The sequence below is a fragment of the Lacerta agilis genome, chromosome 1 (genome assembly GCF_009819535.1).
Source record: "Lacerta agilis isolate rLacAgi1 chromosome 1, rLacAgi1.pri, whole genome shotgun sequence".
NCBI classification, from domain to species: domain Eukaryota; kingdom Metazoa; phylum Chordata; class Lepidosauria; order Squamata; family Lacertidae; genus Lacerta; species Lacerta agilis.
In genome coordinates, this window is record NC_046312.1 from 128,487,934 (window position 1) to 128,513,359 (window position 25,426).

Sequence of the window (25,426 nt, forward strand, 5' to 3'; positions counted from 1 at the left end):
ATCCAAGCAAACTCAGGTGCGTGGAGATATATAAAGTTTCTTACTAACAACCAGCCGAACAGGAAACATTTCAAGGAAAAGAGGAGGAGCCATGGGCATACCCAGGGGGGGGCAGGGGGCAGCTGCCCCCCTCCCCGAAGCAAAAAATAATAATTAAATGGTTATTGGCAGCCTAAAAGGGAAAAAAAGCTCAAGACTGGTCTTTCTCCCCCTCCCAAAATCTCAATAACAATTGAGCTCTTCCGCTCTTGCCAAGGCAGTTGGCCACTCTGTGTGTGTGTGTGTGTGTGTGTTGCGCCAGCTGTTTCCCCCTCCCTCATGCCGACAAAGAGCTGGCGTGCCTATCAGAGACCGGATCCTAGCCTGCACCCTGCTTGGTCAAATGGGGTTGCAGGCTGAGACTTGGGCAGTGTCAGGGAGCGAATTCATCGTTGCCGGGATTCATCGTTGCAAGGGAGCTTGGCAAACTGAGTTCCCTTGCATGGTGAGTAGTTCCTTTGCGAGGACTGAGGATCCTGGGAAACTGAGTTTTTCAGCCATTCGGGGCTTTCTGTTTGGGGGGGGGGAAGTTTTTCTGTTTTTTGAAGCTGTTTTTGTTTTTGAACCTGAACGACCATGGCTTGCCCCCCCCCCCTAGTTTTGATCCTGGGCACGCCCCTGGGAGGAGCCAAATGGATCTGGTCTCTTAGTAAAGTTTATTTGCTTCCCCATCTCTCCTGCCCCCACCTGGGTAAACAGCTACTGCCAAGTGACAGCTGAAAGTGCGAATATCAGGGATTGGTTTGCACATTTGAAGTGTAAAGCAGTTCCCTGCCCATTAAATCTCTTGGCCAAATAATATTGCCTTGGACCTGGTCACTATAGAAACCTTTCTGGGGCCCTCTGGTAGAAAATGCTGGAACCTGCAGAAATAAAATAAAACCATGCTCTGAATTATAATGGGTCTAGAGTTGTGGCTGTGTCACTACCCCCAGACCATCGTATCACAATGACCTGAGCAAGAAGTCACAATGGAAAATAAGTATCTCCTCTGGCTGAAATACACCAAGCATCATATGCAATTAATTTTAATGGAGCCTGCCTGGGAAGAGGGCACAGGAATGACACCATGGAGAAGCAACACTGAAACCTTAAGTGAGCCTTTTGGACCACACACAAGCAATTATGCATAGAACTGCACACGCTGAAGAACGAGGATAAAAGGAACTGTTGCCGTCCTCGCTGAGCACTAGGGAATAACCAGCGCCTGAGAAATAAATATACCCCTGTTCAGAATATATACTAATTAAATTAGTATACCACCCATCACAGTGCAGTTCGCAACACAAAACACATGTATGTGTGCACAATTTTGCTCCCATGGGAAGCAGCAGTGGGACTCAGAGATGTCCCAGACGGCTTTGCCCCACAACGTTGCTGTGAAAAGATCGTGGAGCATCCCTGGGAGGATAAACAGGGACAGTGATGTGCCCCCCCCCAATGCTCCTGGAAGGTTGTCCTTCCACAGAAACATTGTGGAGTGAAAAGACTATGGACAGCACTAGGAGCACGGCAAATTCTTTCTGTGACAGCAAAAGGGGGGTTGGGGGGAGAGAAAAGCCTCTTCTGCGTGCTACAAATCAAGTCCCCTAGTCCTGAAATTTGTGAGAATTTTGCCAGTTCTCCCCTGAAAAGTGGGGAAAGTGCCCCCTACCTTCACAGTGAGAGAATGGAGCTTCCAGGGTAGAGAGGCGCCTTCATAACAGCACTAGTTTTAAAACAGGCAATTCTTTGCTATATTATGGGATGCTACCGAAACATACAGAAACATGTTGCACCCCAAAGCCAATAATAATAATAACCAAACAGCATTACTTATTTTCACATGCATAATTTACAAGCACTGATCTCCACTCGCTTGAAAATATGGGACACTTCCTAAGGGAATATGGCATTAGTGAGTTATGTACATTCTTGCTTTTCCTCGCCTTTGAACGCCACAATGGAGATCTCCCATCAGGCGCCACCTAAGCCTGCAGCCGCACCAACTCTATGGGGCCAACATGCCTCAGGCCCCAGAGAAGAGCTTTGTCCGCCCTGTAATCAATTACTTATAACTCTGCCAGACACCTCACTCTCTGACCCCCCCCCCCCAAACAAGCCATTAGATGTCATTCCCAGGGTCTTCGGTGGAATTTACTGCCAAGGGAGTCAGAATGTAATCAGTGTGTTTGCCTCTCTGGGCTTCTTTGGGAGGAAGAGAACAATATAAAATAAACAAACAAACAAACAAACAAACTTTAATAAAATGTCCCCTAACCAGAACAAGGGAGGCATTCATGTTGAGTTCTGGCACATCTTTTTCTAAGAAAAATAGCACTGCCTCTAACTCATGATGAGGGATGGGGGATAAATTCAATTCAGTTTGCATTTAAAGGTGAACCTATCTAATTTGCATTTTCTGAAGCAATACAGGAACTGAAACACAGCCATCCTTCAAAATTTGCGGTTCTCTAAAAGCGACTGGCATGAGTTTGGCCAAACTGCGGGAGGCAGTGGAGGATAGGGGTGCCTGGCGTGCTCTGGTCCATGGGGTCACGAAGATTCGGACACAACTGAACGACTGAACAACAACAAATATTGCAATATAGTCCTTCAGCTGAGTAATCTTTGCTCTCTCTCTCTCTCTCTCTCTCTCCATACATACATACATATATTGCGCATCCACACACACTCAGGTAAAATGCTCATACGGATGCATAAATTACAAAAAATAACATACAAAAATGCATTATTGGAGAAACTGCTTTGCAAAAATGTGTATATTAGGAAAAAAATTGCATACAAAACTTTATATTTAGGAATTATCACTAAAATGTTGAACTGAACTGAACTTGAGAAACTGAGGGAAACCAAAGAGAAATCGCAAGAGATAAAACTTTCCCCATTACTGCACTGCCATTCTAGGGAAAGCTTCACCTACCAAATTTCTGCCTGTCAGTGGTCCCATTGAAGGAACCGGCACCCTGGGAGAAAAAGATAACAACTCTGTATGGAGGTATTTGCCGTAGACTGAAGTATCGAGATGCTTCTGTGTACATTTTCTTGTACACAGAAAGACCAGTAAGCTCACCTGCCAGTAGAATCAAACAGCTCTATTAAAAAGGTCTTTCCCTTACCAGTCAAGTTCTTCAGCCCAAGCCGCCTAAGTCCAAAGCTACCATCCTTTTTGTAGTTAAGGAAGATGGCCAATGCAGAACGATCATAGAGTTTAGTTCCACGGATGATGCGCAGATTCTCCAAGGGAAGGTATTCAAATTGATTCAAAGCTACCAAAACATAGCCAGTGACTTCTCGGATAGACTGCAAGAAATAAAAAACATAATTTATTTGCTATTTAACATATTTCTAGACAGCTTTTTTATTAAAAAAGAGCTTAAATTCTCCAAGGAGGCTTACAAAGCATGCTAAAAACAACACAGAATTAGCATATCATTTAAAAAACAGACTGAATTAATACAATTCCAGTCAATGGCAATCTATCCATAAAAACCTGGCGAAGCATTCCAACAGTCCCCTGTGTGAGGACTGCTATGATGTAGCCCCTAAATGCCAGCAAAGAAATAATTAAATTGCCCCCATTAAATCATTCAGTGACTTTGGTACCATCACAAAGCAGAGAAGGGTCAAAGTAATCTGCACGCAAAAGGTCCCAGGTCCAGTTCCTGCCATCTGAAACCATGAAGAGACTACCAGTCAGTGGACCTACATTACTGAGTAAGATGGACTGTTGATCTGACTCAGTCGGCAGCAGCCTGTTGTGCCCTCCCCCTACCAAGCTCAACACTTAGCAATAAGAGAGTAAATCACTTATGCAAACATAAAAAGTATGCCCAAACCGTTGATTCAGATATCTGAACACACCACCAATTAGTATATCCAAACAGCCAGAGTTTGCTCACTTCCTTATTTGGGACTTAGCTATAAAGCAGCAAACAAAACGTTTTAAGTGTGTTTTAAGTGCAATATACAATGCAACACAAGATGGCGATGGTGAGCCTTATGGAAAATTCAATGTATTCTTAAAAACACTTTTTAAAAAAGCGTTTTCAGAATGTTTTTTTATATGTGTGTAGATTCCACCTTGGTTGTGCTTTGCTGGTCTGTGGCAGCCATTTTGGGGGCAGAAACCACGTGGGAAGCAAGAGAGAGAAAGAGGGCAAATTAGGGAGCAGGAGAGATTGGGCAAATTCATTTTTCCTTTGTCTCTCTTTTGCTGGTTGACTGCAGGCATTGCAGGAAGAAACCACGGAAGTGGGGTTGGGGAGTTCAGACAAACCCTGGATAAGAAATGTCCCCATGGGAATCAACAGAAATTGTGGCCTCATTATGCAAACATTCATCTAATGAACCATTTCCAGGAAACACAAAAATTAAGTTTCAGCTCCTGAAATAGCAGGCCCTGCTCATTCCACCCTCAGCCAATCAGCACATCTCATCCGTCTGTCCCGTACATTTTGTCCCTATATCATTCTATGACAAAAGGCTAAAATTCACTACAATAAAACAATAGAGAGTAGATCATCATAAACAAGAGGCAACATCTAACACTCAGCAACCAACAGTTTAAAATCCTTGCGAGAAACAAATCATTTTTGTAGCCCTCCTGAAAAGCTTGCAGTTGCTAATGCCAGTAACCAATGCAAGATTGGCATATTACTTACTGTTTCTTTTCATATGTTGGCTCCTACCCCCAGCTGGCCACCTCTACAGCTATCCACTGCCGGGTTGTCAGTTCAGACATCTCTGTTGCTGACAGCTCTGTGTATGCCCAGTGTTCCTGCATCTTCAACATCAAAGCCTTGCCTGTCCCTCCAGCATTTTCCAGAATTTCTCTTACTATAAGTTTCTTCCAGACTTTTAAACTTAGCCCACCTTTTGACCTTACTCTACCTTATAAACTTACTCTACCTTATAAACCTGAAACAGCATGCATAAGAATCTGTGGATTCGGATATTGAATCCATTTGACTGGGGCATAGCAAGGGGGGGCAGCCCGCCCCGTGTTCCATAATGGAGGGGGTGACAAATGATCAAGGAACAATTTAGGGGGGGGGAGTTGAATTTTTTTTTTTGATTTTTTTTTAAAATGCCTGCTCCAAAGGTCTTATCTTACTATACTAGGGATTATATAGCTATATATGAAATTTCATGCATATCGGTTAATATCTTGACCCTCCTCCACCAAAATAGCTGTCACTTGGCTGTTTTCCTATGTCGTGAAGGCTGAAATTTCATTTCAGTGGAGCACTTACTGTTCCCAACCCTAACCCTGTGGAAAGCCATCTAATTAGACTTTAATTTGATTTTGAGATGTTTTTAGGAGGTAATTTAATTATTGTTTGATTTTATACCAATGTTATGTATCTGATGTCAGCCACCCTGAGCCCGACTTTAGCCGGGGAGGGTGGGATATAAATAAAAGTTTTTTATTATTACTTGTTATTATTCCTTTGTAAGAAAATATGAAATAACGTAAAACCATTTGGGGGGGGGAATCAGTGGGGGGGGGGGTTGACAAGAAATTTTCCGCACCGGGTACCATCTGACCTTCCCATGCCTGGGGGGGGGGGTTGACAAAAAAAACGTTTTGCCCCCGGGTACCAATTTACCTTGCTACGCCCCTGCCATTTGAAAGAGTTCTAGAACAAAGCACCTGTGACACTCTCTTAATAAATAAAACAAAATAAAAATTATTTAATTAATTACTTTATTATTATTATTAGTAGTAGTAGTAGTAGTAGTACCCTGCCCACCTGACTGGGTTGCCCGAGCCACTCTGGGTGGCTTCCAGTATACATAAAAACATAGTAAAACATTAAACCTTAAAAACTTCCCTATCTTAAAACCAGATATTCCAGAAAAGAGTTACAGGTGGGTAGCCGTGTTGGTCTGCCATAATCAAAACAAAATAAAAAATTATTTCCAGTAGCACCTGGTCTCTAAGGTTGGTCTCTAAGGTGCTACTGGAAAGAATTTTCCCCTTAGTTGGTCTCTAAGGTGCTACTGGAAAGAATTTTTTATTTTGTTCCAGAAAGGAGGCGAGAGTGGGGGGGAGTTGATGTGGCCCGAAGTCCTGCATGTTCCTCGCCTGCCTGCAGCCTCCATGGTCATCCTAAAATAAGGGTAGCCAATGCAATGTGCTGCAGATACTGTGAACTACGACTTCCATCTACCCCAGCTAGTATGCACACAATGGCCAGGTGGTATTACAGGAGCCCACGACATCAGGAGAGTACCACACTGACTACCCTTGGCCTCTCGGATCAATTCATCAGCTACAACTTAGCCTCCAGATCCTAAATTGGATACATTATCATTCATTATTTGGCACAGAACTGAATCCCCAAGTCTTCTGACCCTTTGCCATAACCCAAACCTAATGGTCATGATCACGCACATATCACTCACACCACAGTACAGTGGTACCTCGGGTTACAGACACTTCAGGTTACATACTCCACTAACCCAGAAATAATGCTTCAGGTTAAGAACTTTGCTTCAGGATAAGAACAGAAATCGAGCTCTGGCGGCACAGCGGCAGCGGGAGGTCCCATTAGCTAAAGTGGTGCTTCAGGTTAAGAACAGTTTCATGTCAAGAACGGACCTCCGGAACAAATTGCATCTCGTATATTAGTTTCACCTTTTAAGTTGAATTACTGAAAGAAATGAACCTTTCCACGATATTCTAATTTTTCGAGTTTCACCTGTAAGTACGTAACCAGAGGTACCACTGTCTTCCTTTACAGAGCATCTGATGCAACTCAGCAGCTTAGAGGTCTTTTCTTCTAATTTGCCTGGGAAAGACCCCTCTGCTGTCTGAAAGCATTTTATACCCAAAGTATTCAGGGTCCACTAAGATCCAGGATTCAAAGATTTAAAGCAAATTTGCCCTATGCGGTTTTCTGACTCTGCTCATCCATGTGAATGTTAGACAAATCCCACTTCCCTAGCCCCCACCACAAACATCTCACCTCCTGCTTGGAGAAGATCTCCATGGGGGCAGTATGTCCAGTGAGTGAGGAGCAAAAAGAGGGAGCGGCTGCCTTCATACCCCACTTGGACCTCCTGGAAGCATCTGGCTGGACCCCTTGAGAAACACGGTGCTTAACCAGATGGAAACCTGAGTCTCATCCAGAAGTACTCTCTAACGCTCCTGTGTCTTCAGGGCTGACCCAATATATTTTGCTGTTTGCAATGAAGGTTAAGATGATGCTTTCAGAAGCTGATCAGACTGCTTGTTGAATTCTGGCAACAGCACATCACCTGGAGGGCGGCAAGGTAGCTTGTGGGATATAGAGCTGGCCACCTGGCATACTGTCCTCCAGTACCTTACTGCTGCAACTCACTTCCTGGCGGCTCAGAGTTATCAGTAGTGGTGGGGGAGGGGTGCCCATTGCTCTCCTAGCTTACCAATCTTGTGGGTCACTGCTGCTTTCGAGGAGGGAGAGGAGCTCAGCACAGGGATCTCAGCATGTGGTGAGAGAGCCAATCCAATTCTACCTTCCGCTGAGCTCCCCACATCTTGTCTCTTCCACTCCCGGTAAGCAGCAGTGTTGGAAAGCCTGGAGAGCCACAGAGTGTCACCTGTGCCACTCCACCAGCTGCTACTGGCTGCAAGATGCAGCAGCAATGCCACCATGCATCACATGAGCAGAGTGACACAGGTGTGGCGTCTGCCAGAATGTGTGGTCCAGTTGCCTCTCTGCCTGCTTGCCTGGGCAGAGGCAGAGATGGGTTGGGAGAAGGGACTCAATGAGACAGACAGATTGCCCAAATCAGCAACAAGCAAGCATAGCTGCTTGGCCAAAAAGGACGAGAACAACTGGAAGGACTTGTCATATCATTGCTGCCCTCCTGCATCTGCTGCCTGAGGTGGCTATTTCACTCTGCCTAATGGTAGGGCTGGCACTGCTTGGCTTCATCCAGACCAGAAAACCAAGAAAGCATATGACTGCATCAGAACATTTACGATCTCCATTGCAACAGACCTCATTTGTAAATGCAGACAGGAAAATTAAAGCTTTTTGCCACATCAATGCCTCGGTTGTCTTTTGAGTCTGCGTTTTCATCTGGAAAAGGCTGAGGGGGAAAGGCAGGGATTTTCATCTTCCAGCATTACTACCCGCAGAAGCAAAAGTCAAGTTGCAGTTCTTCCACACCCTGAAAAGGATGAGCTGACATCTGAACTCTGAGCTTGTGAAGTGCAATCCTCCCCAGTTCCAAAAGACTTAATTCAAACAAAAGGTTGGTGACTGATAACTTCTGCTCTTTAAGATAAAGCTCCATCCATTTACACTTCAGGGGGAAATGCGCCACAAGCAGGATACACTCTGAATCTTTTGAGCTGCTGAAGCTGTTGGAAGCAACACCTGCCCCTCCTGTCAGAGCGAGCTTTTGGTGTGTACTTGAATGAGGCAACAAAGGGAGATGCTGAACCATCTGTTATCTCAGTGGCTTCCAATATTTCTCTCCTCGCCAAAGAGCCTCTATCTAGACCAGGCTGAGGAAGTGAGAAGAGAGGCAAAGAGGGAAGGGGGCGGGCGGGTTCTGAATGGACACACCCTCACGTTGGACAACCCTGGCTTGGCTCCTTTTTAGAGCAGCTGTGTTTGCATCGAGAAGAATAACAAACTGATCGTTCCACCTGTGGCGGATGCAATTCAGTGTGATACTTTTGAGAGGGGAGGGGAGATTGCTGCACTTCACTTTGAAGTCAGTCATCAAATCTAGCAGAAGGTTTGCCAGTTCTTCAAAAAGCAATTCATGTAAACCAAAGGCTGTGGGGTGTGTGGGGATACTAATACAGCATATTTGGAACCCAGATGGCAGGCAGTTTCATTTAAGAAATTGTTAATTAATAATTCCACAGAACCTAGTAGCCCAAATCTGTACCCAACATCAAATGAGTAAAAGTCTTCATGGTCTAAAACAACAACAACAATCTCTTGCAAGGCTCCTGCTGCAGAGCTAGGAAGCTGGGCTGAAAAGTGAGAGCTTGCCTGTAAAGAACAGGGGTGGATCAGCCATTTCCATTTCATGTCATAAATCATGTCATTTCATGTTATGGTATAAGTCTTTTCCAGTCCATTTTCTGCAGATTTTTTTTTAACTGCTCAGAAAGACTATGCACCTTTTGTGTGTCCTTTTCCTAAAATGCTCATTTTAAAAATGTATTTCCTGCCCAAAAATACTTTTGAGAGTACGCACTTTGCCTTCGGATCACAAGCTAACTTCAAACGATGCTTTCAGATCCTGGTTTGCAGGCCCAAACAAAGTATGGTTAGTAAGCTTGGTCAGGTTTGGATGAACAGGCAGCCAGAACTTAGCTGAACTAACCATGGTTTAGTGCAAGGGTAGCCAACATGGCGCCCTCCACTTGTTGCTGGACTACACATCCCGTTACCACTGACCCTTGGCCGTGTCGGCTGGGGCTGGCAAGACAGAGGCCAACGTCACCTGGAGGTTAAGTGTCCTATCCAAACTAGGGCATTATCTTGTAGTCCCCACAACAACCCTATAAGGGAGGCCTTTGCCCTTACCCCATATTATAGCCTCCCACCAGAATTCTTGGCAGAGCAGAGAATTTAATTCCTCAACTATAGGGTGTCTAAGGTGCTATATGGGATGCAGGTGGTGCTGTGGTCTGGTCTAACCCACAGAGCCTAGGGCTTGATGATCAGAAGGTCGGCAGTTCAAATCCCCGCGACAGGGTAAGCTCCCGTTGTTCGGTCCCAGCTCCTGCCCACCTAGCAGTTTGAAAGCATCTCAAGTGCAAGTAGGTACCGCTCTGGCAGGAAGGTAAATGGTGTTTCCGTGCGCTGCTCTGGTTCGCCAGAAGCGGCTTAGTCATGCTGGCCACATGACCTGGAAAAACTGTCTGCGGACAAAAGCCGGCTCCCTCGGCCTATAAAGCGAGATGAGCACCGCAACCCCAGAGTCGTCCGCGACTGGACCTAATGGTCAGGGGTACCTTTACCTTTACCTTTAAGGTATAATGGAAGTTTCCATAGTTGCTTTGACTATCTACAAGCCTGCAACTAATATGTAATTAAAATGTCGAGAGGAAAAGCCAGATTAATGAACAGTAGATTGTTACGCCGTGTCTTATTACAAGGGATTAATATCAACACTCCTTTAAAAGTGGAAGGAATTGGGAGGCAGCTCTAACAAGCATTGCACACTATGCCCGTGACACACCCAAACAACAAGGTTGTCCTTGACCCCAGGCAAAATGCTGGAAATTCCTAAGGCCACTGTTGAAGCTGGTGAGCATAAACACAATGTATATATAGATGCCCCTGTAACAGTTCTCCAAATACACGAGAGAGAAAACAAGCGTGAACATCAAAGTAAGTTAGCAGATCAAAGAGGAATTTGTTAACATGCACTGAATTAAGTTCAGCTCTAACAGAAATGCCAGATCTATAGCAGACTGCTCTTGACTCTGCAAATTGAAAACCATGAAACTCTGCGGCCTGGTTCTCCCTGAGGTAGAAAACCTGTGTCTGGGTTTTTCAGCCCAGCAGGTGGGGGAGCACATGATGGGATGCTTTTCTGTGCAAAAAGAGAGAGAAAACCCCTCACAACTAGTGTGTCAAGGAGAAGCCAAAGGCAGAGACCTCTCTCTCCGACATGCTAATTTTTTAAAGGCAAACACACACCCTTCGGCGAGAAGAAGGTTTGTTCTTAGCAGCAGCAGCAGTAACAACAACAACAACAACTGCTAACTAAATCTATAAATAGATATATAATAAAAAAGAAAATCCAAAGCATATTCGAGTAGAATAAAATCTTGCCCAGAATATGTATATTAATCATCTGCACACCCTCCCCCCATTGTATGGCAGAAACATTTATTTTAGTGGTTGCTACAAATTTATGGGTGGCACTGTGGGTTAAACCACAGAGCCTAGGGCTTGCCGATCAGAAGCTCGGCGGTTCAAATCCCCGCGACGGGGTGAGCTCCTGTTGCTCGGTCCCAGCTCCTGCCCACCTAGCAGTTTGAAAGCACGTCAAAGTGCAAGTAGATAAATAGGTACCACTCCGGCAGGAAGGTAAACGGCATTTCCGTGCGCTGCTCTGGTTCGCCAGAAGTGGCTTTGTTATGCTGGCCACATGACCCGGAAGCTGGACGCCGGCTCCCTTGGGCAGTAAAGCGAGATGAGCGCCGCAACCCCAGAGTCATCTGTGACAGGACCTAATGGTCAGGGGTCCCTTTACCTTTACAAACTTATATACACTTAATTACACATTAAATGCCAACCCATGTCTCTCATCAAGCCATTCCATCATATGGAAAGATGAGGACCAGGTTTTCTGAACTCACAAGAACAAACTAGGCAAGGCTGCTATACTTAAACTGCAATCCTATCCACATTTACCAATGAGTTAGCCCCATTGATCTCAATACAAAGCTTAATTCTTAGTCAACGTGTACTGTATTGCTGTAAGGCTTCAATTGTAAGAACACTTATTTGTCTATTCTGAATAATTTGTAGTCTGCTTCTCTCTCCCCCCCCCCCCCCGGAGATCAAAGTGGAATATACTGAAAGCACTGAAACGGCATTAAGGAGCAACAGCAAACAACAAAATTCAAAGCAGCAGGAAAAAAATCTAGCAGGACTCAAAAACCTGTTTAAAGAGAAAGGTTTTACCTTCCCTCCCAGTGAAGAAGCCATACTCAAGACCTTACTCAAGAGAAAAACCCCACTGAATTTGATGGGTGCTGCAGTAAAAGTACAGGGCAGATCCAATGGTGTTAACTAGGGAGCTCAGACTCACTGTACTGTTGAGTGTCTTCCTAAATGTCTTGAATCTAGTTATTTTCATTTTGCCTGGGGGAAAGTTGGGATAGTCAGGGCAAGAAAGTTCTTTTTTTTTTTTTTTTTTTGCATTGCTGACCTTGCTCCCTAGCATTACTTTTTTTCCAGAAGAGATCCTTTTTCAAACAGAAACAGTCCACTTGTCAGCAGCTGGAAATGCGCTTTGGTTGCTTGATGTGGCAAAAGGCTTGTTACATATATGAGTGGTTTGGTGGCTAACTGGCCAAGGGGGAAGCTGACTTGCATGGCAGATAAGGCATTGGGTTTGATTTCTAAGTGGGCACTCCCCTAAAGGAGTTCAAAAAGAGATTCTCTGTCTGGGAGCCCACATGGAGGCTAATGGCCCAATGGCAGTCCTGGTAGGGTTGCCACAATTTGACCCATGTCATGGGGTGAACCTCAATCCAGGGTCACCTCATCCATCCAGTCAGGTGGGGTAGCTGATGCCATATCCACACCCAATGCCTTTACCAAGGCCTACTTACATCTGTAATCAATAAAAGTGGTGGCCTATTTCAACCAAAATACCAATGGTCTTGTGCCTTATTTCACCTCTTGTCCATCCTGGCTGGGCTGTGCACCTCCTACTATTGGGTATGTAATCAGATCTGCTGTATCAACTCTCAGTCTGGAGACTTTGGCACTAGATCTGCTATCCTTCAGCTCTCCAAGTCTTGTGTATTTTGTGATGTGTCAGAAATGTCCTTGTCTACCACAAGCTGAGCCATTCTCCTGTGAATTCCTTTGGTGCTTGTTGCATACATCTTTCAAAAGATGTGGAAACTATAGCAGACAGACTGAAAATAGCATGAGTTGTCCTTTGCCTCTCTTTGCTAGGACAATAGTAACAGGAGGTACACAGTCATTACAGTGAAGGAGAAAGAACTAAGGCATGTCAACAATGTCTGACCATTTATGCTGCATAAACATACTATGGGCTGCTGATTATGAATAGCTAACAAAGTGAGTTTGCACCAAGGTGATTGTCATTATGTATGGTGGGTAATAACAAACAAGTTGGTGTATATGGCTGATAATGGTTTCATATGGAACAAAGGGCAGAGCTAAATGTTTTGTATGTATGAATACATTCACGTGTGTGTTGGTAGTCACAAAGTTTCTGATCCTCCAGTACCTAGAGAGGTACTCATGCCATACTACATACGTTACAGGCAATGATCCATGATCAGCAACTAGTTTTTATAGAGAATCATATTATTATTATTATTATTATTATTATTATTATTATTATTATTATTATTATTAATACCCCGCCCATCTGGCTGGATTTCCCCTGCCACTCAGGGCGGCTTCCAACAAAAATCAAATACATTAAAATATCACACATTAAAAGCTTCCCTAAACAGGGCTGCCTTGAGATGTCCTCTAAATGTCTGGTAGTTGTCTATCTCTTTGACATCTGAAGGGAGGGAGTTCCACAGGGCGGGCGCCACTACCGAGAAGGCCCTCTGCCTGGTTCCCTGTAGCTTTGCTTCTCGCAGTGAGGGAACCGCCAGAAGGCCCTCGGCGCTGGATCTCAGTGTCCGGGCTGAACGGTGGGGGTGGAGACGCTCCTTCAGGTATACAGGACCGAGGCCGTTTAGGGCTTTAAAGGTCAGCACCAACACTTTGAATTGTGCTCGGAAACGTACTGGGAGCCATATAGAGAAAAGAGTGTGGAATAGTAGGCGAGGGTCTCTTTTTCTCCCATGATCTATCAAGTGACTGGCTGCCAAGTCCACAATCTTCTTTAGCTTCTGAACCCAGTAACTTTGGAGGAGATACAGCTACCCAGAGGCCCAGTTTGGACCATGGACTACCAGTTCAAGAGCCCTACTTTATGGCATAAAGACACCCAAAGTTCATGTTGTTTGGCCATAGATATGAAGCTTGGTGATTTGCCATATGGATTCTTGAGGTCCTCTACAGCTTTTATTTTAATCCAAGCCAGATTCAATCCTTGCCTTCCCTCCAACTGAACTACCGTCCATTCACCCACCTGCAGCATGGCAGAAGGGTTGAGTCCCTCAGTCCTCTCATCCTTTGTAGTACGGTAAGCAGGAAAAAGATGGGCAAAGGAGGGGGTAAGAGATTTGTGGCTTACAGGGGGGGGGGTAAAGGGGAAGCATCAGAATAAGCTGAGCTATTTTCTGAAGTCTGCTCACCCTCACTGGTGGGCGGTGTTGCAGCTAGGCCCTGGACACACAAGTGATTCAACAAATGGCAGCCCAGATTGCCCAGCTGCCAGATATTGGCCAATGCTGGCAGCGCTTGGAAGGCATTCCCCTGGCAGTGGGTCCAACCAGCCAATGGGGATGCTTGGGCCCACTCTCAGGGATCATTAAACTGTGGTCTGCCTGGCAGTCTTTCCTATCGACTCTCTTGAATGGAGACAGAGAATTCACTCTGGTTATTATGCATATGGATATCATGTATTCATGTATTTGGATCTTCCTTAATGTGATTCATTTGAAATAGTGCTTATTGCATATTTATTTATTTTTATTATGTTTTTTTAAATTTAAAAATTGTAAATTGCTTTGAGATCTGTGGATATATATAAATAGAATGACTAAATAAATCAATGATGATGATGATGATGATGAAACTTAAGAGTCACAATGCATAGTATTTAATATATAGAATTCAGAACCAAATGAAGAAACTACGGTCTTAGACAAGTTTTTTATTATCATTGTTTTTCCAAATTTCCCTTCCTCATGTCAACATGATCCCACAGTGGTTTTGTAGCAAGTTCATGGAGCTCACATGAGCCTACCATTGAGTATTGGACAATATGAGTAATGAGAACTTCCATGCTCAGAGGAAAACATCCTCACCTTGATAACAGGGTTGGTGACAAACACACCTCAGGGTCATGTACAGTGGTACCCCGCTAGACGAATGCCTCGCTAGACGAAAAACTCGCTAGACGAAAGCATTCATCTAGCGGGAGGCTGCCCCGCTAGACGAAAAAGTCTATGGGGCTGCCTCGCAAGACGAAAAAATTTCGTCTTTTTTTTTTTTTCGTTTTGCGGAGCGCGGCTCCCATTGCCGCTCCGCAAGACGAAAACCCTGCTAGACGAAAATTTTCGCGGGACGAATTATTTTCGTCTAGCGGGGCACCACTGTATAGCCTTCATGCTCACCTGTGAGCTGTTTGGAGGTATCCAGTTGTCCGCTGTGGGAAACAGAATGCTGAACACCATTGTCTCTTCCTATACAGGTGAAACTCGAAAAATTAGAATATCGTGGAAAGGTTCATTTCTTTCAGTATTTCAACTTAAAAGGTGAAACTAATATATGAGATAAACTCATGACATGCAAAGCGAGATATGTCAAGCCTTTGTTTGTTATAATTGTGATGATTATGGCGTACAGCTGATGAGAACCCCAAATTCACAATCTCAGCTTTGGGGTTTTCATCAGCTGCGCACCATAATCCCCACAATTATAACAAGCAAAGGCTTGACATATCTCGCTTTGCATGTCATGAGTCTATCTCATATATTAAACTCTAGTAGCCAATGAAAACAATTGCTTACATAAATGGACTTTTCCACGATATTCTAATTTTTCGAGTTTCACCTGTATTCTTATATTATTCCAAGCACATTTGAGGGGAACCTTGTGGGGAGGGGGATGAAGCGGTGCCACCTGAAATTCCCTATTGCATGGCTTGGGGTTTGAAAGTCTTTCCTAAGATTTGGCCGCAATTACGGCCTGCTTGATGGTGAAGCAAAGCAATTCAGAGCATGCCCCTTTTATACTGCTACCTTCTCATTTACTTCCTTGTTAAAGTTGGCCTTGAAATCTTCCTGGCAGTGCAAGCTATGCAGAGCCTTTCTGTTATGCTGATACACTGACACGAGACCTCTTCAAAGCTATATTTCTGCCTAACATTCACAGCCCTCTTTCATGATACCACCGGGTCAAAAATCAATAAGAAAACAAACTCTCTGTTCACCAATTCCCATAATAAGCATAGAATGGCCAGGCTTCCCCCCCCCCCCTTTTTTCCGAGCATTTGGAGTCTGAAACAAGCCCAATAACAAGTCAACGATTTAATGCATGTTTTTAAAGCATTCACTTTTTTCCTGGAAGTCAAATAGCAACGCAAGTAATTATTTTATTTTTATGAAAGGCTCGTCCTGTTTAACAGCCCTCGTGTTTAGTGTTTCATGTGGCAGAGTTTTTAAAAATAAGATATTGCCTTTGAAAACAAGTATTTTTTCTGGTTCTATAAACTGGCATCCAATTCATCTGGCGTGTATGTGCAGCAACCGTAAGAGGTAATTTTTACTGCCTTTCCTAGGTGCTTAACATAAATCATTCTGGAGAGATTGTTACTACTATCATCATCAGTATTAGCCTCATTTGGGTGTTACAACAGGGCCATGTGCACTGGCTCTGAGCCCACCATTGAATCTCTTGTCAGAACCCCCCCCCCTTCTCTCTTACACACACACACACACACACACACACACACACACACAAGGCCCATGTAATAGTAGATTGTCATAAAGGGGAAGCTAGCTGAGCACACACAACTTATCCCTGGGATTTGAAACCCTGCACCATCATATGGAAGGACAGATCCTGACGTTGAGGCTCCAGTACTTTGGCCACCTCATGAGAAGAGAAGACTCCCTTGAAAAGACCCTGATGTTGGGAAAGATGGAGGGCACAAGGAGAAGAGGGCGACAGAGAATGAGATGGTTGGACAGTGTTCTCAAAGCGACTAGCATGAGTTTGGCCAAACTGTGGGAGGCAGTGGAAGACAGGAGTGCCTGGCGTGCTCTGGTCCATGGGGTCACAAAGAGTCAGACACGACTGAACAACTGAACAACAACAACAACAACAACAACAACAACAACAACAACAACCATCATATCATTTAACTTTGTTGAAAAAAAGTAAACATTTCAACAGATCCAAAAATTCACCATGCACCAGCAGGACCAATCCAACAAAAGCAGGCACCCCCAACCTTCAGCCCTCCAGATGTTTTGGAGTACAGTTCCCACCATCCCTGACCACTGGTCCTGTTAGCTAGGGATCATGGGAGTTGTAGGCCAAAACATCTGGAGGGCCAAAGGTTGAGGATGCCTGAACAAGAGCATCAATGCAATGCACAAGTGCACAATAGATGCAGTTTGCCTCCTAACAAAGCTCAAGAACTATGCAGTGCCCAAGGCTTGCAAGGGTGCAAGTTGTGTGTTTTGTGCCATGTAACAGAATAAATTAGATGGGGTGAAACATGAGAGCAACTGTGGTATACCTGTATACCTGAAGGAGTGTCTCCACCCCCATCATTCAGCCCGGACACTGAGATCCAGCGCCGAGGGTCTTCTGTCGGTTCCCTCACTGCAAGAAGCAAAGCTACAGGGAACCAGGTATAGGGCCTTCTCAGTAGTGGCACCTGCCCTGTGGAACGCCCTCCCATCAGAGGTCAAGGGAATAAACAACTACCTGACATTCAGAAAATACCTGAAGGCAGCCCTGTTTAGGGAAGTTTTTAATCTGTGATATTTTAAATGTATTTTAATATTTGATGGAAGCCCCCCAGAGACCCAGCCAGATGGGCGGGGTACAAATAAATAATAATAATTGTTGTTGTTGTTGTTGTTGTTGTTGTTGTTATAACTTGGTAAGTCATCATCTTGCTAAGGCTTAAATTTAATTAAATGCCTAAGTGCGTAACAAAAACCATGTTGTGTACAAAAATATACTGGGTACATCACTTGTTCATATGATATACAAGTTACTCATGCAAATGCGCAGGCTTTTTGAAAATATAAAGTGTGGATTCAGTCTCAGGAGCAAGAGGAAGTCTCTTATTAATGGGTCAATCACATGGTTGAGCAGTGATCCAACATCCAAGCATGATTTGTCGGAGCCCCATCTAGGCATTATTATCCATCCATTCTCAGGCAGAATCCAGCACAAACCACCATTGTCATAATGTATGTTGAGTAGTCAGGTGCATGTCTGGATGCATTTGGTTTCCTTAAGAAAAACTACAGCTGCTAATGAAAAGATCCGAACTCCCCAGTGCTCTCTTGTCAAGGAGGAGAAATGAAGTTCAGAAGAGCATGACAGCAGCTGCCACCCTGGCTGCAAAGCAGATGGGAAGGTACAGTCAAGGAAATCAGAGTCAGAGGTGGCTGCTTTCCTGACTTGTCTTGTTAGATTTGTTGCTTTTTTTGAAAGGGAACACGTGCACAAAATAAAGCAACGGAATAAAACACCAGCAAAAAAGTTTTTTTAATATATATAAAACCTGATGAATGTAAAACGGAGCAAGCTTGATACCAAATTGAATGCCTGGATATGCAAGAGAAGCCATATGGAGGCATACCAGTAAATGAACGTGTTCGGTAATAGGGGATGCCCTGAATTAGAGGACCTTACGTATTATATCTTACGCTGGCCCTTATACAATGAAGCAAGAGAACGGTTTTTGACACCTATAATGACAAGGTCCCCTGGCCAGAATCCTTCTGACATGATTCTTTATTTCCTCGCAGACATAGATAAGTATGTGACCTGGCGTGTAGCACTTTTTGCAACTTCCACCAGGAAAATTAGAAAAAATTATATAGCCGAGATAGCTATCAACTGTAAAGGAAATGAATTTATTTGACCCCATCTACACCAAGCTGTATCTTTCTCACTAAACTTTGTACAGTACATAATTGTCTATTGTATTATTTAATATTATTTTTAATATATGAGTGGCCCCGTGGTGATTTTAGCTTATAAATTTTATTGTCTAATGTTTCAATTTGTATATTAATGAGTTTCTATAGCTTTGTGTCATGTTTTGATAATGTAAACGTTTTAAGTTTTTGTATCAAACTAGTATATATTTTATTGAATGGCACTGTATACATTGCAGCAGCCTTTGGCTATAAGCAATTATCTTGACTGACTGACTGGCATATATACATTCATATACTGTACATACACAGCATTTTGCATGCAACAAATACACTCCTGGAAGGTGCTATATTATGTGATGCGTTGAGACCAGGTTTGCTTTTAAAAAACTGTTCACAGATATAAGCAGAAGAGGCAAGTTTGGTGTATGTTCCCTCCCAGCGGCGTGTCAAGGGCAAGGCCTTACAAATATATGTAGATCAGATCTCCGCAGCAGAACCGCTCGTGTCCCCCGGCACTTGACAAAACATGTGCAGTGGGTCTGCTACTGCCTGCTCCCTGCTCGCTTTCTTTGGCGAACTGACAGCACAGCTGGACATTTCGCTACGCTGCCATCCGTGCCTAAGATATGGTATCCACTCAAGTGGCCTCTCTAACGAGGGGGAGAAAATGCTGCTTTTTCAGACGCATTAATTTCCATTGTTATTTCCACTCTCTTCACACATCGCATCGCATCCTCCAACGCCCCTGATGCCAGGCATTACTACCTGCCATTACACACTACTAAGATCTCTGTCCATCTGTTGTGTTTGTTCACTCCCCAGTAGCCTTTCCTTTGCTAATCTAAAAGACAAAGGATGTTTGTTTGTTTGTTTAGGGGGCTACGTTGCATACTAGAAAGATGCAAGTGGGTCAAGTTGCAGCGTGGAACAATCCTGTTTAGGAGCACAACCACTCTCTTTTCTCCCTCCCGGTTTTCTGTCACTCATCGTTCTGTGTCCTTCTATAGATTTTGGGTTTTCCCTGAGCCTGCCAATACGTGAGCCTCTTATTATGCGTGGAAGGTGCAGTTTTGGCTACATATGGATTTGTACTCAGATAATCCAGTTAACTATTCATATTAGGGCTCCACAATGTTATCTCAGCATCTGAGGTATTTTACACTAATGCTGTAAAAGTTCCAGTTACAGGTAGGTAGCCTTGTTGGTCTGCCATAGTCAAAACAAAATAAAAAATATATAAAAAATTCCTTCCGGTAGCACCTTAGAGACCAACTAAGTTTGTTCTTGGTATGAGCTTTCGAGATCTTTTGTTACAGTAAATGTAAAGGTAAAGGGACCCCTGACCATTAGGTCCTGTCACGGACGACTCCGGGGTTACGGCGCTCATCTCGCTTTACTGGCCAAGGGAGCTGGCATCCCAGCCAGCATGACTAAGCCGCTTCTGGCGAACCAGAGCAGCGCACAGAAACGCCATTTACCTTCCCGCTGGAGCGGTACCTATTTATCTACTTGCACTTTGACGTGCTTTCGAACTGCTAGGTGGGCAGGAGCTGGGACTGAGCAATGGGAGCTCACCCCGTCGCGGGGATTCGAAGCGTCAACCTTCTGATCAGCAAGCCCTAGGCTCTGTGATTTAACGCACAGCGCCACCCGTGTCCCCTTTACAGAGCGGCATACAAATAATAATAATAATATATATAAACAAATGTCATATGCTCTCAATCAGCCGAAATAGAGAGGTTCAGTCATCACGGGTTTCCTTATCGCCTTCTAAACAGCTGTCTCAATCATTATAAAGAGCATCAAAAACAGTTAAAAACACAAAAGAGCAATGCATTTAAAGCAAAGCAAAAACCAGCATTCACAACGTTACAAGAAATAAATGCCCAATTGTCTTACTGGGGGAAAAGAAAGCAAGCTAAGAGACTGGGCCTCTTGCTGCATGGGGAGAGATGGTTTTGAAGATGAGCTCGTTTACTTATGGGATCACCTAAGCCCAGATGTGCCCAGCCGAGTGCTTTGATTGGTCGAACGGGCGCTGTTAAGGTACCACAGAATACTCGTTCTGCAGGCATCTTTTAGTGCACTTCGGAACTCCCTGCCTATTGACATCAGGCAGCCGCCTTCACTGTTTTCTTTTTGGAACCTGCTTAAAACATTTCTGTTTAAGCTAGCCTATCCAGACATGTAGATGCTGGTGGGTTGTTTTTTTTAAAATTTCTTTTACTGTTATTTTAATTTATATCTTTAAACTGTTTTTAATATTTCTTGTAAACCACTTGAGAGGTTTTACTACAATCAAGTGGTATATACATATATTGTTAAACAAACAAACAAACAAAATATGAAGTGTAATGAATGCTACCATCAAGAAGCCCGTGAGAAAATTCGGGGTGGGTGGGTGGGTGGATGACAGTGTGGAATAGACGAGGGAGGTGTTTTACCTTATGGTCTTTAATTGCTCTTTGTGTTCAAGACAGAGTGAAATGGTAACAACTAATAGAGGGAATTTTACCTTCTGTTTAGAACAACAGATCAATGGACAATTAGGGAAGCAGAAGTTTCTCATGAACTCCACAGGGATTTTTTCTTTCTTTCACAAAAAGCCAGTTAAGGAAGAATAGCCTTGTGCTTAAGACACCAAATGAGAACTGGGGGATCAATTTCCAGCTCTGCTGCAACAAGCGTATCACAAAAACCTGAATCTGTTTCACAGCCTCAGCTGGTCCTGAGCAGCAGAGTAACAACAGCCTGAGACTGGAACTATATCGGGGAAGGCAACCTAAGGCCTGTGGGCCGGATGCTGCCCAATCACCTTCTCAATCCGACCCACGCATGGTCTGGGAACCAGCCTTTTTTACATGAGTAGAATGTGTGCTTTTATTTAAAATGCATCTCCAAGTTATTTGTGGGGCATAGGAATTCGTTCACCCCCCCCCAAAAAAAATATAGTTCAGCCCACCACATGGTCTGAGGGACAGTGGACTGGCCCACAGCTGGAAAAGGTTGCTGACCCCTGAATTACATCTTACATTAAACACAGAGCTACTGCCCAGAACAACTACTGCACATTTAATCCCCCCCCTCTCTTTCAGTAACACGTTTGCTGTTGTTGTTCAGTCATGTCCGACTCTTCGTGACCCCATGGACCAGAGCACGCCAGGCACCCCTATCCTCCACTGCCTCCCGCAGTTTGGCCAAACTCATGCCAGTCGCTTTGAGAACACTGTCCAACCATCTCATCCTCTGTCGTCCCCTTCTCCTTGTGCCCTCCATCTTTCCCAATATCAGGGTCTTTTACAAGTTACTCTTGTAAAAACATATATAGAACCCCATCAACTTTTCAGGTTCTGAGTGGGGGAGGCAATTTTGAGTAGGGAAAAGAGCTTAAGGAGGAGGAAAGTATTATCCACTGCTTGTCCTGCCAGTCTTCCGCTCAAGATTGCAACCTCGCAATGCTGTTTTCAATTTAAAATTGGGGGTGCAATAGTGGGGAGAGATGTGCATGTACATGTAAAATGCAGTTTGTTCTAATTGGGGGAGGGAGCGGGAGTGTCTAAGGCTGCCATGCTAAAACTAGTTACTAAGGGAATAAGCCCTATTGAACAATACAGGAGTTATGTCTAAGATTGCATAAGATTGAAGGTCATGTATCATTGTTCTAGAGCAAATTGTGCTCATATCATATATGCATTGCGTGTCGAGGTCCCCAAACCAACCCTCAAATGAAACACACTTCACACAGAAATTTAAGTTTAAGGTTTTTGGCATAATTTTGGCCACAACTTTTATTAAAATACAAAATATGTTAGTGGTTGCTTAGGCATTGGTTCAGACTATCTGTCCTGCTGGGGACAGAACTGACATCCACCCACCTGTGGAGTCAGTAAAGGGAAAACACTTTCGGGAGAGAATGGGAGCCGGGGGTCTGACCCTCGCCTCTCCCCTAATGCTCCCAGGGGTTCTTGTGTACCGGGGGATACAGACAAGCATGGCGAACCCCTGGATTCCTTTAATTGAATTCCCCTTGCAGCAGCAGCATTGAAGGGGCAACCACAGCCAACCTGCCCCTTCACAGCATTGGAGGGGCAGCCACAGCCAACCCTGCCCCTCCACTAACCAATTAATAACCAATGCCTAACCAGTTACAGGTAGGTAACCGTGTTGGTCTGATATAGTCAAAACAAAACAAAATAAAAAATTCCTTCCAGTAGCACCTTAGAAACCAACTAAGTTAGTTCTTGGTATGATCTTTCGTGTGCATGCACACTTCTTCAGATACACTAGTGTGCATGCACACAAAAGCTCATACCAAGAACTAACTTAGTTGGTATCTAAGGTGCTACTGGAAGGAATTTTTTATTTTATTTTGCAATGCCTAACCGCCAACCTTACAAGTTGTGACTAATTGCTACGCTGTAGGCGAAAACCAAATGGCACCAGCCAATCAGCCAAATTGAAAAATTCCTACCAGGCCCCGCCTCAAAAGCAGACGACCCCATGACAGGCATAGCAAGGTCATACGCAGAGGCCTAATAATAGGGAGGGGGGGGGGCGGGTGACCCGGTGCACGCAGCAAAGAGGTATATCACACTGCGAGCCAAGCAATATATAGTCGCTGGGCTGTCCATCAACAATTGCAACATAGAAATCTCCCCAACGACACCCAGAGCCCAATCACAGCAGTGGCCATCTATACAACCCCGCCCAGCAACAGAGGGGTGACTTGCTGGCCCCCATCGCAACACGTGCTCTCCATGAAGGAGAACCCGCTTTGTGCAATCAAACTTGTATGCGCTGAGCATATGTACCTGCATTTGAAAGTAAAACATTTCACACAGGTTAACAGAGCGTTTGTGACATTGAAGAAACAGTGCCCTGTGTGATCTAAATTCAAGCGGAAGATTCAGAAGCTTGTCAAAACTTGTGCATTGTCTCTTTCCCCCACTCAGTTGGAATATTCCCTTGTAACTTCAGTGTTCATGAAATTGTGATCTTGGAGCCTCTCTGAGCATCAGTAGTTTCCTGGATATACAGCACAAGCTTCAGTGGAGAGTGAGCACAGTGATAGATTTTTCAGGGCACAGATCATGAAAAATAGGAGAAGAAAGAGAGTCACCCCCCTTCATGTTTTCTTTCTTTCTGGTGCCTAATCAGGAAGCAAGTGGTGCATTATCAGAAGAGTAATCTCATCAGCCCCAGAAAAGAAGAAGAAAAAAACAATAGTCTAAAAATACAAAGATTGTAATTTTAGGTCAGGTGCACCGAGGAAAAATGTGTGCTGCAACTAAAAATAACTGCAGACTTATAACAAATGTTATATAAAAAGACTGGTTAGCCTAGGGATGAATGGATTCCCCCGTTCTATTGCTTCATTTTTCTGAAGTTTGCTCTGTGCTCAGTTTCACTTCTCCTTAATTCTGGTTTAACAAGAAGGATTTCTAAAAATCATTTCAAAACTGTAGCGTGCAATTTGCGTGTGGAGGTCCCCAACGCCACCTCCAAAATAACTCAGACATGAGACATAATTTTTGTTTGGGTTTTTGGCAGAATTTAGGCCACAACTTTATTAAAATACAAGTCAATGTGAGTGGTTGCATGGGCATTGGTCCAGACTAGCTGTCCGACAGGACAGAGCTGACCACGTGTCAGCAGTGGGAAATCCCATCTGGGGAGAGATATGGGGGTTGGTAGGCAGAACCCTCCCTCTCCCCAGTGGTTCCCAGGGGCTCTCGCGTGGGCCCTGACCCCTACTGGGGTTTCTGACAAAAGCATATGAGCCCCTGGATTCCTTTAACGGAATTCCCAGCTCACCATCACCATTTGGAGAGACTACCGCCCCTCCAATCACACATAATGACCAATGCCTAACCGCCAACCTTACAAGTTGTGACTAGTTGCTACGTAGTAGGCAAAAACCAGATGGCAACAGCCAATCAGCCAACTGGCAAAATTCCTACCAGGCCCCTGCCCCAAAAGCAGACGACCCCATGACAGGCATAGCAAAGTCAGCGCAGAGGCCTAAACACAGAGAGGGAGGGCGGGTGATCCGCAGCATGCAGCCAAGAGGGAGGTCACTCAATGAGCCGACCCATATATAGGCTGCTGGCTGTCCATCACCAACCAATACATGTGAATCTCCCTAACAACACCCCCAAGCCCAATCCGAGCTGTGGCCACCTATACTATTCCGCCCACAGCAATGGAGGTGGCTTGCTGGCCCCTACCGCAACACGTGCTCTCTTATGATGAAGAACCCGCTTTGCTGCAGCTGTCAGTTCTTCCTATTAATTAGCAACCCAACCCTAAACACTGCCAAAAATAAGAAGGCTATGTTGATTTGATGGGGTGGGGGATAATTGGTTTGTGAGGATTCTTTGTTGTTTTTTGTTTTTATTATTTTGTGTTTTTATCATGTATTTTCATGTTGTGAGCTGCCCTGAGATCTATGGATAAAGGGTAATAATATGTATGACTGCATCACAGCTCTTTCTGTGCAATGTTTTCCTGAAGCACATGCACAGTCCTGTGCTTTGGTAAGACGTCACACGAAAAGAAGTGCAATACATACAACTGCCCATACAGTCATATCAAGACTGCCCTTTTCTTGCACACATTCCGTAATGCACAGCAAGAGAAAAAACAAACAAAGGGACTGAAATTTCCAGCAAGCCATGCACCTACACCATTCTGTGCACAATTCAGTATTGAAACACAAAAGAATTATGGATTTTCATTATCACTTCAGGAAAAAGACAAGGTAATTTGTAATTCTAGAATCCACAGAGAAATTTGGATGAGAAAATCTACAGAAGCTCCCCTAGCGTTACCAAGGACTTCATCCTTCCTCTAATTTATGTATATTACAAGCCTTTTGTCTCCAGAAGCCTCAGTCAC

At 44.3% G+C, this 25,426-nt stretch overlaps 1 protein-coding gene across 6 annotated transcripts in view; it reads right to left on the reverse strand.

The window, feature by feature from the left end:
• ERBB4 (erb-b2 receptor tyrosine kinase 4) overlaps positions 1 to 25,426 on the reverse strand; it is an 828,249-nt gene that overhangs the window by 366,741 nt on the left and 436,082 nt on the right. For all 6 annotated transcript variants that reach the window (XM_033170891.1, XM_033170926.1, XM_033170900.1 and 3 more), the window contains exon 3: positions 3,159 to 3,342. In XM_033170891.1, the coding sequence (XP_033026782.1) occupies positions 3,159 to 3,342 (184 nt within the window). The remainder of the gene's footprint in view (positions 1 to 3,158; positions 3,343 to 25,426) is intronic.